Here is a 14643-nt window from a genome sequence, read left to right as displayed (position 1 = left end):
ATATACCATTCTCCCTTTTTTAAAGCAATATCAGTATCCCAATGCAGAGTAAAGCAACTGAGTTAGGGAAATGGTGTCTTAATTGCATGGGGCCTTCATTTATAAAACTTTGGTATCTCCAGCAAACTGTGGTACAAAAAACTTATTTGATAGACAATGAATGATATCTTGTCAAGATGTCACATCACGTTTTGAATTTATCATTTGAATGCTAAGCTATTCAACAGCTTCAACAGCTTAAAGAGTCATTCCATAATCTGTTTAAATTGACTTTGACGATACAGTCGCGCAAACTGAGACAAACAACTTAGCAGACATCACCACATCCCCCAATTCGTATTTAAATCACAGTTTCTTGGAAATGAGAGACTCAACAAATTCCAATCCATTCTCATGGCAGATCTGATCTCGACGAAACCTCTACCACATTCCCTGATTTGTCTCTCTTGAAAGTCAACTTAAACATGTAGAGGACTGGCTCTTGAAATGATCGTGACTTGAACTCTTTATGTGCCATGGTGGAAACCCCTTGTGTGCCACGTTATTCCGAGACACGAAGGTAGTCATGCTTTGAGAAAGAATTGTTTTTCGAATTTGGATAACCTCTACAAATTTCTGTTAAGATGGGCATAATAGTAAGCAAAGTTAAAGAGGAATGTAAAGCTTTGTTTCGATATAGATTGTATGACAAATTTGTTTTCAATTTTTCTTTTGAACGACCAGTTGCTACATTACTGTAAAGGCATGACTTTTGCACATAAAACCGTGACAGAAACTTAAAATGTACGAGCAAATCTAGTGGGGAACACCGCTTGATAGTCAATGACCACATAGAATGCAAGCTGTATATGAGAGGAACAAAAGCACAAGAAACGCTTTCATTGTGCCGCGGGATTAGCAGTGATTAGCGATTTATCGGCTGTTATTGGCTGTTGCTATTGGAAGTTGCCATTCCAGCATGAATTGCCATCCTAACATTTTTTATGAAATGGGGCCCTGGAGAGGTGACATGTTGTATGTGGTACATACAAACAATGCACATACATCCAAGTATATGAACTATGTATAGAGAAGTCAGATCTATCAGCTCTGGATGTTAGCAACAGTTGCCATTAGCAACCGCCTCCCTTCTCCAGACAATGGACTTTTTTCCAGCCACAACATGAGAGGATGTGGCGAACGATAATGTCATCTGGGTGCAGTGGAAAAATGACATAGCACTCGGCTGTTTTAAGAGAACAGATCTAGAGGCGTCAAAGGTCCATACATGACCACATTTCACCATCTAACCCACCTCCACTCGCCCCTCCTACATATTTGTTTTGCTTGTTTGCTCCATTTTCTCCCCCCTCATCTAGATTAATTGCCTGCCCGCATCCTCCTGCGTACCCCATTCACTCTTCCGGGGACTATTTCTGAGCCGTTCTTACGTGTTCCTGCCCTATATCTCTTTCCCCTCCTGCATCATAACCCCTCTAGCTCTTCTCTGCTTCGATAAACGGTCAACACAGCAAAGAGTTTGCTTCTCTCTACCTGAATTGTTCCATCTATTGTTTTCATCCTCAAGGCAAAATGATAGCTATCACCCCATCCCCCACCCCCAAACTATTGCCCTTAAAAGCCTTGATCAACGATCTGGCTGTTGAGATAAAAGTGGTATCTGAAACAGAATCCCCTAGGTTACGTCACGCGGTGAGTGAGGTCGGTCCTTGCGGTCTCTTCTTTCATTCATCCTCATCACATCCTTTGGTTGTAACTCACCGAAAAGATGAAAGGATAATATATCTACCTGGTTGCAGCATGTTTCAACCATGACTTTCTTTATCCCTTAATACATTACCCACACACACACACACTCACTTACATTCAATTTTGACCCTTTTCTCTTTCTCGAGCTGTCCAAATATTGCAACACATACCTTTCCCAGTAATCATATGTCCTTTGCCTGTTTGTAGTTCACATATCTCTTCACTTACCCATGTTTTCTCTAATACTTCCTTTCTCCATCTTTACTTCATCCTTACATCACTGATTAATGTCATATTCTGTATGTTATATTCTTCAGTATTTTTACCCCTTCTCAATCTTTCCACCTCATCCTTTGCTATGACACTCATCTCACGTAACACTCTTCACACCTTACTTCTTCGCACTCTCTCTCTCCCTCATCCTCTTCCCCCTCTATTTTTCCTCTATTATCATCCTCTATCTATCCCCCCCCCCCCTCGTCCATTCATAACATTTCTGTTCTTCTCTCACCAAGAGAAAACAAGAATCTATGTCAGAGAAGTGATACCACTACCAGCCTGGGGGCACAAGGCTATCCCGGCCCATCTGTGATGTCAGGAGAGACGTCGGGGACACGCGTTATCACGACACCTGACGGGTCTATCGCAACGTGTCGTCGGTGCCGCCCGAAGTGAAGCCCCCGTGACGAAGGCAACTCTCCCGCGTCCTTCCACGGAAGGTCGTTCCGATATTTTTCTCTGGTGTTCCGCTTTCATCAAATATTTTTTTTTTTCTGCTTTCATGTAGTTATGTATTTGTGCGTGTTAGAGTGTTGTTTATAAGGCTGTCAGTCTCAGAATGTTTTCTATTTCTATTGAAGGAGAGTTACCATGCCAAATCTATAACATGATCTTTGACACAAGCTCCCAAGCCAGCTGCCTTTGACATTACTTCTTCTGCTTAAATCTAATTAGCTGCAATAGGTTAATGGCATAATGATCAACAATATGCTGAAGGTGTCTTTTCTTTGCTTAATCTTTTTGTTGCTGAAATTGAAATGAAGCAGCATCCATTCTATAATGATGAAGGATGCTAGAAATCACATTTTAATAGGGTGGTTGCTCCGAAACACATTTAGGATAGGTGAAAAAACAACACTCCCCTGAAATTCTGTTGCAGCAGAACAATAGATCTCTGTTTTCATCACTTTTACTTGTCAACCAGCTCAGGAGAAGAAAGCTCGCATCTCATAAGTTTTTCCTGGATAGTTCTTTGTGAGCACTGCTCAAAAGTAGCTTGCGTCATTTTGGTTGGCTTAAAAAAGGTGTCTTGCTTAATATTTCTCGGGATAAAACACTGACGAAGAAGAAGTAAAAGGGGCGAACAGTGGGCAATGATGATAAACAGCACAAACACAAGGCAGTGACGCTTGAGGATTAGAATTAATGCATCTCTGTGGAGAAATTTGATACTGCTGACCTTACAGCCAAAATGATGGATCAATTTTAGGGCAAAGGTCTAGTGGCGCACTAATTTATCGAGGAAGCATCACTTGGCGAGTCGCAGGAAGACCGCGCTGCCCCGGGCTACTGATCGTTGGCTAACCGTGAAGCTATGGGCTCGGAGAGAAATGAGGCCCAACTATATATCATGAGTCGCAGCTAAAGGGGATAGGAGGCAAAAAGGAGGACCGGGGAATATGTCCCAGAGTGCCTATTGGCCGGGGCAACCGTACCTTCAGGAGTACGTACATTGTAAACAACCCTCTCGATTACGCCAGTGTCTGGAAATAAAGCGCAAACTTCGGAGCGGTCTGCGGTATGCCATACAGCTCGCGAAGCAGAGCTGATCCTCCCGTTTCCTTACGTCACACTCTGTTCTATTCCTCAATTCCCACTTTCATCTTCTGGCCTGTCAACATGTAATCATCTACCAGTGAGGAACGGACTCTGTGTGACGAGTACCATGAGGTACAATTATCCCGACTTGTGTCAACTCGCAAAATAATAACACACATCACATCTTCTGACTTCTGTTTTTCTCCAGCCATCGGTGTCTGCCTCTGCTTCTTTTCTCTTGTTATTTGCATCAAACAAATATCTGCTTCTTTTTTCTTGCTCCTTACAACAAGCAGATATACATGTATGAGACTTAAACTGCTGCCTTTACGCTGTCAGCGAACACACTGCATAATCTATAAGTCATTTAAAGTTTGGCCTAACTGCCTTTATGCCAAATAAAATGAAAATTTTTTCCTTTGTTTTCATAAAGCACAGAATCATACTTTATAATAGACATAAAGATTTGAACTTACATGATCCTCACATAGTGGTTCATCTTGAATTTAAATGTTGCAACATGTTTTCTTACTTCATCAGCTACAAAGAAAGCATCATTATTACTTCAGCATGCCGAGTGAAGCAGTCAATATTTTCTTAATAAAGCCTATATTAGCACTTGAATGATATCTTCTTGTAAATTTAACAAGGAGAACTACATAGATAATACACTGCATGCATTCCAACATGCCATGCTGCATTCCCGCACACCCAAGCTCACCTTGACGCGGTGGTTGAGCAGCGACTCCTTCCCTCCCGATCCCCCGTAGTCCTCCATCATGAGCGTGGCCAGGTTGGCGATGGGGACCCGCCCCATGTTCAGGCGCCTGGCCGAGCCCAGGTTGGAACCCTGGCCGCTGCCCCCACGGCTGTGGGCCGGAGTCTGCCGCACTGAGCCGCTCTCGGACCCGCCCTGCTGTGAGCCCTGCTGCTGCTGCTGCTGTTGCTGATTCTGTCGACTGGGGTCCGTAGATCCACTACCTGAAAGGAGCATGAGAACATCACTATGTAATTTTTAACCTGATAAGTGTCTACTGGATAAAAAAAAAACGTATGTGACTTGATACTCATCTCAGCTTGGAGATTGGGTTTGGAACTTGATGCAACCTCCCTATGGTTCCCCTAGTCATGAACTAAATTCAAGCTACTTTTCTCAAGGTCACATGAATATCTATCTTTCTTTTCCTCTGAGGGTCTCTAAGACAAGAAGACACCAGTACTACTCCAAAAGAGAGAGAGAAGAATAAGTGAATGTTCTTGTCGGCTGTGAAAATGACAGAGTGAAGAAAAGGTTTCTGTAAAAGTATGGAAGGCAATCTCAAAAGTCTATGGATTTAGAAGTCTGAGAATGTAGGAATTCACAAAAGACAACAAAAATTCAAGGGTTTGAGAGCTTTGTTTTCTTTTTTAAACTTGAGGCTGAAGCACAAAGATTTTGAAGGGAGAACAACAACAAAAATGACCTGACAATGGAAAGAATAAAAAAAAAAAGAATTTGTAGGTTTACAAAAGAGCCACAAATAAAAATGGTTAACAAACACAAAAGCTGTGAGAACTGCTAATTAAAAGAATTTTAAAAAAAGAGGGGAGGGGGCTTCAGAAACTAGGTTTCAGGATGCAAAATGGCAAATGGGTTAAGGCAGCACCAGGGGGTTTCCCTGTGGGCAAATCATCTTACCCCCTCCAGTGCCAGCCTGGGTTGTGTCGCCCTCTTCCTTGTCCCCGCTTCCAGGAGCCGTTCCCCCGCTGCTACAGCCTGCCACACAGCGTTGCACCAACCTGTCAACAGAGAAACAGACACACACACGTAGAGGAGATTCTAGTGGATTAAAACCCTTTAGGTCACATGCCCTCTCAGCATATGCAGTCTATTAATATCATTCCTCATTGGAAGCACAAACATGTACAGTGTATTAACTCAAAGTAACTAACAAGAATGACATCATACATTTACTGAGAAAGACAGATTAATCATAAATTTGTAGCTATCTTTTTTTTTTTATTTCAATGACATTTTATATCATTTGGAGAGTTACTGTTTAGATATCTCTTGTAGGAACACATTTTGTCAGAGCAAAACAGAAAGACAAACAGGATACAATATTTAGTTAGTATGTACAATAAACTTTCTGACATTTTAGAAAAGACAATTCAATACTTTCTTGGCAAATGATCCTCTATTTGAGATATAAACTTACGACAATCACTGAAGTACAGCACACACATCATGAACTGTAGCCTCCTAACAGATGAGGATACTAGTGATATACACAGTACTGTACAAAACTTAAATTCTCCTTCATATCAAACAGATGCAATCACATCACTTTGAGAAGGGAGATTTTTTTTTGTGTGTGTTGTTTTTTTTGTCTTGATTTCCCATGATGCATTTTGGTTTAGGTGCTAATATTCATTCATCTGATGTCAATTGTTCATTATCATATAGAGCTAGGTTGCTGGTCTTGTGTGGATTTTACTCAAATCAGAAGGAAACATCATATCGGGAAAGAATTGAGCAGCATTGACGCAACAAATAACCAACCTAAAATATGTCCATATGAACTTAGGTATATCAGTAATATCAGCATAAATTATCAATGTTCAGCTTACAGCTATTTGTGGCTACATAGCTCAGACATTCCTGTCCAGCTGCAGTCAAAACAGTACAACATTGAGACCCTCATATATGTCTATGCCTTGTTTGAAGGATATCACTTACTCGGGGCAACCTAATCAGGCCTAAAAATACTGAACTCAGCTGCTACTTCAGCACTTTAAGATCTCTGTATTGTCAGCAGATACACAGTGAGAGGATTTCTGCATCTTATAGGCAGGGCATAAAGAGCGTGCCCCAAAGCCAATATCCTTCCAAAGCGGCTCAGTTCCTTGAAATATGGCAAAGTCATCATCCTCCGAAAGTGTCACATTTTCTGAACAAAACAACACGATTAAGAAACAAAAAAAGAAAATACTTTTATCACTTTCTAAGCCTTGAACTCTGTCAATTCTAGCTAGACTCTCCGTGGGGCCATACACTCTTCACTCTATTTGCTGCTCCTTGCTCCAAATATGGCAAATGTCTCTTCCTCCCGATAAGGCGACACCGACTTTCAAAGATGTGCTTCGTTTCTATTTTGAATCAACTTGCAGGTGAGGTGGAAGTATTAAATTTTGAATAAACAAATCACAGACACAGTGACTGGCAGGGGTGGTCTGACGGTCAATCGCCAAACTGATACCGCTGTTTTTTCCTCTCTTTCTCTCCAGTCACTGAATATCCAATCAGAAGACGGTCATTCTAAGAAGTTAAAGGTTGCACACGATTGTCCCTTACACGCTCTTTCGTTTCTACACAACTTTTCTATAGCAGCCTCTTGTAAAATGCATACAATCAGGACCAATATTTTTTTTAACCCTAAGCTCTTTATTGTCAATTAAAAAAAAAAGAACTTTTTTCTGTCATCCAGATCCCAGTTTGAGGGCAACATTTGGTCACATGAGTAGAACAATTGAATTTCACATACATGTACCTGTAAACATCACTTGTTTTTTTATATGCCAACTTCAAGTGTTATCATTTCAAGTATCACAACATACATTTGTGCTATAAATGATCTTTAAATGACAGGAAGTTGAGGAATGTTCGCGGGCATTTTAATTTTGTGAATTTCGTGAGAGCCAAGATTCGCGAAATTAAAACGCACATGAAAGTTCTTGTCTACACTATACACATTGAATGTTAGAGGCAACTCGAGAAAATTTCATGCCATGAAGAAGGCCGTCGGCTCCAATTCGCGAAAATTTCATGCCGCGAAAATATCATGTTTTACAGTATAACAGATTTGAGTGGATGGAAGGAAATCCAGACCAGCATTCCTGAAAAATCAAGAAGTTTGGCAAATGCAGTCCTGGTAACAATATAAGCACCTAAGTGCATTACAGGACATGACGGGAAAGGCAGTCTATGAGAAGGCTGGTCAACACAACCTCCTGTCTTTAATATTTGAGAGCACAGAACAACAGGGACCCGTTCAGTGTTTGTCCTGCCAGGGGAAGTGTGGTGCCCTCACACTCGTGGGACATGTCTGTTATTGACCACTGACCACCCATCTGCATCTAATCAGGATTCTAGAAGGAAAGTGCTCATAAAATTGTTCATTCATATATAAAAAGAAATATATATATATATATATACACATATATTTTTCTTAATTTTTCTTGTGGGTTGGCCTACCATACACAAGGAACTTTTTGAAATATTAACTTTTGGTCAAGCTGATATCTATTCAAAATAAAGTTGCGTCATAAAGAAAAAAATGATATCCCTGTTAAGGAAAGCTTTAAGATTTTTGATTTACTACAGGTCGATTACACAAAGATCAAGTATATGTAAAGACGAAGTATTAATGATAATGCATTCACAATCATGATATAATTAGACACAATATCTTTAAAAAAATATATAGGCAATCAACATTAATTCAGCACTACAGAAAGGCTTGTTTGACATTCTGATAGCTTGATTTTTGAATAACCATTAATTTGGCTCATTTACCACAACCTCAATGAACAGTGCTGCAAAGGCTATATGCATGTGACTGTGTGTTAAAGTGACATGTCACAAATTGTGCTCACTAATGACCAGACATATGATGAGCCTCATTTCTTTCACAAAACAGGATGTTGATCCTTGTGGCACTGTAGAATAATTCAGAAGAGTTTCTGCTGCTGTTTTGGGTGCAGGAATAGGAAAATATTCCTTTCACCCCGAGATCACCACATTTTCCAAATACCAGATACAACCCTTCCGAGCTCTTTGTCTATCAATTATGAGTAAGTCAGTTTTGGATCATATACAGGAGCAGTCGCACCCAATGATTAATATCTCTTCTGTATTTCTTCTTATAGAAACCGAAGGTAAACTCGGCACTTTGCTTGCAAATATGCATCAATCTTCATGACGCTAAAGTTTCAAGTACAGCTTGTATAAGGAGACGGCAGCATGATCTACCGTATCAACAGCAGGCAGGAAAGATGACAAGAACCTAGCTTCATGAGACTAGAAAATTGGACCGAGGGTTCAGTCAAGAGCTTGGCCTTTCACCTACTCTACACATGATGCACTTCACAATGGTTTTGGTTTTATCCGCCAATTTCGTAAACCAAATTGTCTCTCAGGTCCACATTATCTCTAAGGTGGGTAAACGCTTAAATATTCCTCTCTAATAAAAAGTGACAAGATTTAAATGCTCATTCTGTCACTGCGGTCCTTGACTTCTAACTTCAACCACTCACAAAATCGCCTAGCAAGTACCAATTAAAAAATGAAATATATGGCGCATACAGCATCCTCTAGAACAAAAGATTTGCATTATCACACAAAGTGAGATAAAAAAGGACTTTATAAGTTTCTTCATATTCTTGAAGCATGTCATATATGTCTAAGAAGTCCCTGTCATGAATTCCTTTAGTTCCTTATATGCACTCAAATTGAAATCAAATGTATCTTGACATATCAGTTTTACTACTTTTCTACCTGATCAAGTTACCAAAGGGCAAATATTTATCTTTCTGTGTCCCTTGGTCATGTGCCGTTATAGGAAAGGTGGGGAGGTTTTTTACCTCTAATCATTCAAAAGGAAAACAAGAAATCTAAGAACACTGCCGTCTCACATTCCATAATTTCGGACTTGTTTTTGTCTCCCACACCATATTTCCATCTGGAAGTCGTTTCTGTCAGACTTTGTCACCACTCTGCGCTCCAAACTCGAGATCCTGCCCCAAAGTTTCTTAAAGTCTGCAAAACATCTTTTTGGGGGGAGCGGGCCGGGCTAACTTGAAACTCGAAACACCCTTTCGGGGAAAACCGCCGCGTGCACACAATCAAAAGTGAGTCCCGGCAGGAACGGACAGACCGAAAGCTAATCACGGCCGTAATTTGTGATTCATCTTCTCAACCCTCCGCGATTCCTGTCGAGGAGCTACCGTGCCAGGGCCTCGAGCCGGGGTGAGTTTCAGGCAACAACCTTGCCGACAAAATCAAGTCCACGTGCAAGGCGGGGAGAGCTGCAGGGTTTTAAGAGTTTGATGTTTTGTTGGGGGGGAAAGAGTTTCTCTCTAAAAATAGGGCGATGAAAACTTGAGTTACACTGCGAAAGTTGCTTTCATTTACTTTTTTTTTCCATTTCATCTGCAGACATCGATGCTCATGGTATTTAATTACAGACCACTTCTTTCATTAGGCCTTATTAACCAGTTCCACTTGTGCATTTGATTTGTGTAATAACAAATTCCGGCGGTATTTTGACTTTCCTATGGATTCCATTACCTCATTTTCATTTTTTTTTTTTCTATTAATGATGCTTTTTCTCAACGTTTTCAACGGGAATATCAAAAGTTAAGAAAACACACTCATACACACATGCAACAACAAGAAAAAACTAACCACAAATAAAAACCATGTGATAGCATTCATCTGGGCAATATACAATTACATGTAGCTAGCCAAGAGCTAGCCATCAACCAATCAGCTGCAAGCATTTTTACTCGTTGCCACGACAACTTCCATCTCTGTCCCACATAGAACGGGTCTCAAGTGAAAACGCCACACTGGCTGTCACTCTAAGGATGACATGTATAAAGCTGAACAACATCTTTGTTCAATACAAGGGCAAGACATTATCGCCACAGGGGGGACAACATCTCATCATCCTATCAGCCCGGTTTCACTTCATCTGGATTTAACCCACTCGATCCCACTGGGTGAGCAGTGATGTCATCTCAGTGCAGATCTACCACATCAACTCATATGAGGCACTTTGTGGGGTAATAAGAACCATGTCGGCATGTCAGGATCATGTTTCAATAGTAACCCTTCGAAAACAGTTTATCACAAAATCTCATGCACCTGTTGTGATGTTGAACACAAGTCACATGTTGTATGAAAAAAGACATTGCATATGACCTGAATATGATGAGCACATGGCCTTGTTTTTGACAACACGACAAGTTGCTTGCATCAGTCAAATCAGAGCAGAAGATGAGCAAAAGTTTGAGACACATCAGTCCCATTCTAAGAATGTTACTAACACTACTTTTAGTGGTCAGTCATGTCATTGGATGTGGCTTCAATTAATTATTAATAAACATCTTGTTCTTGTGATCACAATAATGTTTAAGTAGTGAAATTCACCCAGGTTTGCTACACTTAAACATTGAGTTATGACTTTCTTCCATTTCTAGAATTAATGTGATGGAAATCAATTTCCTTTAGCTTCAAGAATGAGCCATAATGAAGCACTTTTGATACATCTTGACTACAGCCACAAAGAATATGAATGCATCAAGGTAGTATCATAAACTGCTGACATTTCACTATGCAAAACAGCGAAGAGTATTACGAAAGTGACCTCTGTCATGTGAACTTGAGTACTATAGGAGTGTAAGGTGCGGATGGTACGTCAGTCACAGACGGCTTTATGATTTCATTTGGTCAAAACTTTCTTGACACTTGCCCTAAATTTTCTTTCAACGTTCTGTTGTCCTTTCACATTACTTAATGTCATCCTCTTCTTTGGGTGTATCCTAGTGTGATTTGAACATAACAAACATATTTAGCATACACTGAAATGATTAAGACACAAGAGAATATGGTAGCATTCTATCGACAAGACATAAAAGCAGTAATATGCAAAAAGGATAGGGGGGGAACCTAGGAGCAAGTATGAAGATGAATCAGTTTGATCCTCCTTCTCATCATGAGTTCTTGATTTGGTAGTTACTAGAAAACTTTATACTGTGACTGAAATAAAGACTCTACTGGATGTGAAATGATTTAAACCAAGTAATAATGACATACATGCCATTATTCATTAGCCCACTTTTATCATTATTTTTAAAGGAAACACACAAAATGAACCTGAGCCTCTAGCTTACGTTAATCATCGCATAAAAGTCACAGGCTTGGCTATAATTGAAAGGCATCCTCTCGAAAAAATAAGATTAATTTCTTTGGTTTCCACACTTTTCACCCCCTTCCTCATGACTTCACCTTTCTTCTCAAATCCACTGCTAATTAACACCACAAAGTCAGCCCAGCATTGTCGTGGTAACCAAAGACCCAAATGAAGAGCCAGAGATGGCTTACTCACATCGCACTCACCCAATGCTATTGAGTGCTCGGGAGCAGAGCTAAGCCCCACGAAATCCTGCAACTACATTCGGGCCTTAGAGCACCAAGTGATCCCCCTAAATCCCACTTCTGTCTGAGACAGGGCTGCTGTGATCGGGCCTCCGTCGCCACACGACCCATTCACCTGTCTGCAGCTGCGACTGGATTTTGTTTCAAGATGCGTAAATGCCGCCGGAGAAGACGTACCCCACCACCAACCCGTCTTCCAATCTCTTCGCCCAGCGAGCGATACATGCGGTAGTTTTTTTCCAGCGATCTGCACCATCCTGTCAGTCCACCTTGACTTTTGTCTCTCAATCTCTATGCTCCTCCCATCATCTATCAAGCCGGAGAGCCCTATTCATATCTGGGTTAATCCAGGTTGGTGACTCAATTTTATGCGGGGAGGGAAGCCCCATTCCCCGTCGTCTTTCTATCGGCCTGACACATTCACGACTCTGTTCCTCAAGGTGATGCTGGTAAATTCAAGGATCATGAGCGATTGCGGTGAAATTTTGTTGTTTGTGCACAAACAGCAACATGAGACCATTCCGTCTCCACCACTATCAAATGATGAAATCCCCATCCCTCATAAATGATGAGGTGGTTGGAAAGGTGAATTTCTTGAAAGCAAGTATAATCTCTGGCAAAATTCAAGATATGTCATTGTGCAAAGATTTTGCACTCCATTTGTTATACACAACTTTATTTAAAAAATTATATAATTACCTAAAGTTGAATCAAAGTTGGTATGTTTAGAATCATCACTTAAAAGATAGCATATGATGTCCATTTAAGATACTAACAGTCAGCAATTTAAAAACACCACATTCATGATTTGAATGGTTCCTACACTGTATACAGCATATATCTCACTTTAATTTTTTTTTTTTTTTTTTTCATATTGGGACTTGACAACTTTGAGACAATTTCACAAGTGCTTCAGGTTGTATTTAAGAACCACTAAAAGAGAGTAACATGCAAACATTATTCCTCTCAGGAAACAATCAGTGATTTCCACATTATAGATGATACATTTTCTTCTTGTAATGGGAGGCAATATGTGGGAGTGTTATTAATTTTTGCAAACATCAGTTAACCTGCTTAATGAAACCGCCACAAAACATATATAAACGACTTAGACAGGATTACATAGTAATCTTGAGGTAGAGCAATCTGCCTTGGCCGTTGTTAGATGGTTTCATACTTGGGAGTAAATAATAGCAGGAAGTGTTCAGCAGGACAGCAGGACAAATAAGTTTAAATGATAATTAAATTTGATGAGATGGAGCAGAAATGCTCAATCTGACAATAACCATTGTTGACAGTGTGCGAGTCATTCTAAAAAGTTTTTTATGATGGTCATTTTTTTAAAAAAGGGAAAAATCTTCCAATCAAGGGAAGTTGCGCTCTTGATATATATTGTTTTTTTAAGTTTATAATGAACAAGGGATTGGAATTTATTAGAGGGGGAAATCCCCATAGGTGCATCCTGGAACTTTTGTCCAGTGACCAGTGACCACAAGACACTGGGGCCCAATAAAAGGAGTGGTGTGGAATCTGTCAAGTCAGGCAATTTTGTATCTTGTTTGTAAGGTCAACTTCATAAACAGAGATGTTATCTCAGACTCCTCAACAAGAACTTTTTTTGGCCTTTGTCTGCTGATCTGTATTGGACAATTAACCATGCAAAACATCACAGACAAATGATGAGTAATGATAACGTATGTCAGGGAATTTTGAAATTCCACTGCCTGTAAAAATTTCCACTTTTTTTCCCCCTTCTAATGAAGGTTGGACCATTCCTTCATACACTTTGGCCTCAACATTGCTATGTAAACCTTGCTCTTGAATACTTATGACTGAAGAATACAAGTATGACTTATGGTTTCCATTACGGTTTTAGGTGGAAAATGGATTGTTCACAAGTCATTTCAGACCAGAGCATCGATTGCACTCTGGAAGCAGGCTTGTATTGTTTTAAACTCATGGTAAATTGTTGTGAAAGTCTGCAAAATGAAAAACATGCAATGTCATGTTTCCTTTCCTAGCATGAAGATTTGATCACACTAACATTTCTGCTTTTACAGTACATGAGCGCTGCAGATACACAGGTAGAACCTACGACCTGCATGGACGTGATGCCTGTCTAGTCTTAAATCAGCTGTGATTACCTACAATCTCCACAGTGCTATCAAACATTTGAATCCTTTACATGATGATAGGAATTACATGCTACTTTAAAAGGTATAATGATTTATCCCAGAGATTAAATTTCAGTATGTTGAGAGGGCTGCATCTCAGCTTAGGCAGATCGATGGGGGAAATCGAAGCAAATTAAAATCAGCTTTACATGGATCTGAGATGATCTATGAAGGTTATCTCGTCTGTCAACATGGTCGTGAATTTTCCATCAAAATTTCAAAACCCAAGCTCCATCACTGATTTCACGAGGTATTTACTCCTCTTAGAAGACTGATTCAGATGATTCACAGCTCGGAGAGTTAATGCAAAAAAGTCCACAACATTCATGTAAAATCAAGCCCTAAACTCTACTAAGTCATCACAACTCCTTGCTTTCACTTTCAAATGGAAAAATAACCCAGGCTGAAAGGCAGCATAAGCATTCTGTTTGCAAACTGCAGGGGAGGTGCGAAGGTAATAACATCATTCTATTATCAAAGGCAGTTTAAACACAATCATACACCTTCTTATCTCACTTCTTCACCAACATCCACTATTGCTGATTGTTCGGTGATGAAAATTACCTACTGTAAAGCCAGAAACATTCACGTCACGAAACTTTTGCACACTCGAGTCAACATATTTATTTTTGTTTTGTTTTTTTTCACAGCATGAAACTTTTGTGAATTGGAGACTGGCATTCAATGCATTGCGTTATAGAC

At 40.0% G+C, this 14643-nt stretch overlaps 1 protein-coding gene across 1 annotated transcript in view; it reads right to left on the bottom strand.

The window, feature by feature from the left end:
* LOC139739042 (pecanex-like protein 1) overlaps window positions 1-14643 on the bottom strand; it is a 136182-nt gene that overhangs the window by 21088 nt on the left and 100451 nt on the right. The window contains exons 36-37 of the mRNA XM_071649658.1: window positions 5246-5346; window positions 4289-4548 (exon numbers count right to left, since the gene is read on the bottom strand). Of these exons, the coding sequence (XP_071505759.1) occupies window positions 4289-4548; window positions 5246-5346 (361 nt within the window). The remainder of the gene's footprint in view (window positions 1-4288; window positions 4549-5245; window positions 5347-14643) is intronic.

This window comes from Diadema antillarum, unplaced genomic scaffold, assembly GCF_040938485.1.
Source record: "Diadema antillarum isolate AM-2024a unplaced genomic scaffold, OU_Dant_1.0 scf00000029, whole genome shotgun sequence".
In the NCBI taxonomy this organism is placed as follows: Eukaryota; Metazoa; Echinodermata; class Echinoidea; order Diadematoida; family Diadematidae; genus Diadema; species Diadema antillarum.
The sequence above is the reverse complement of the archived record's forward strand: the minus strand, read 5'-3'. Positions and strand labels throughout refer to the sequence as shown.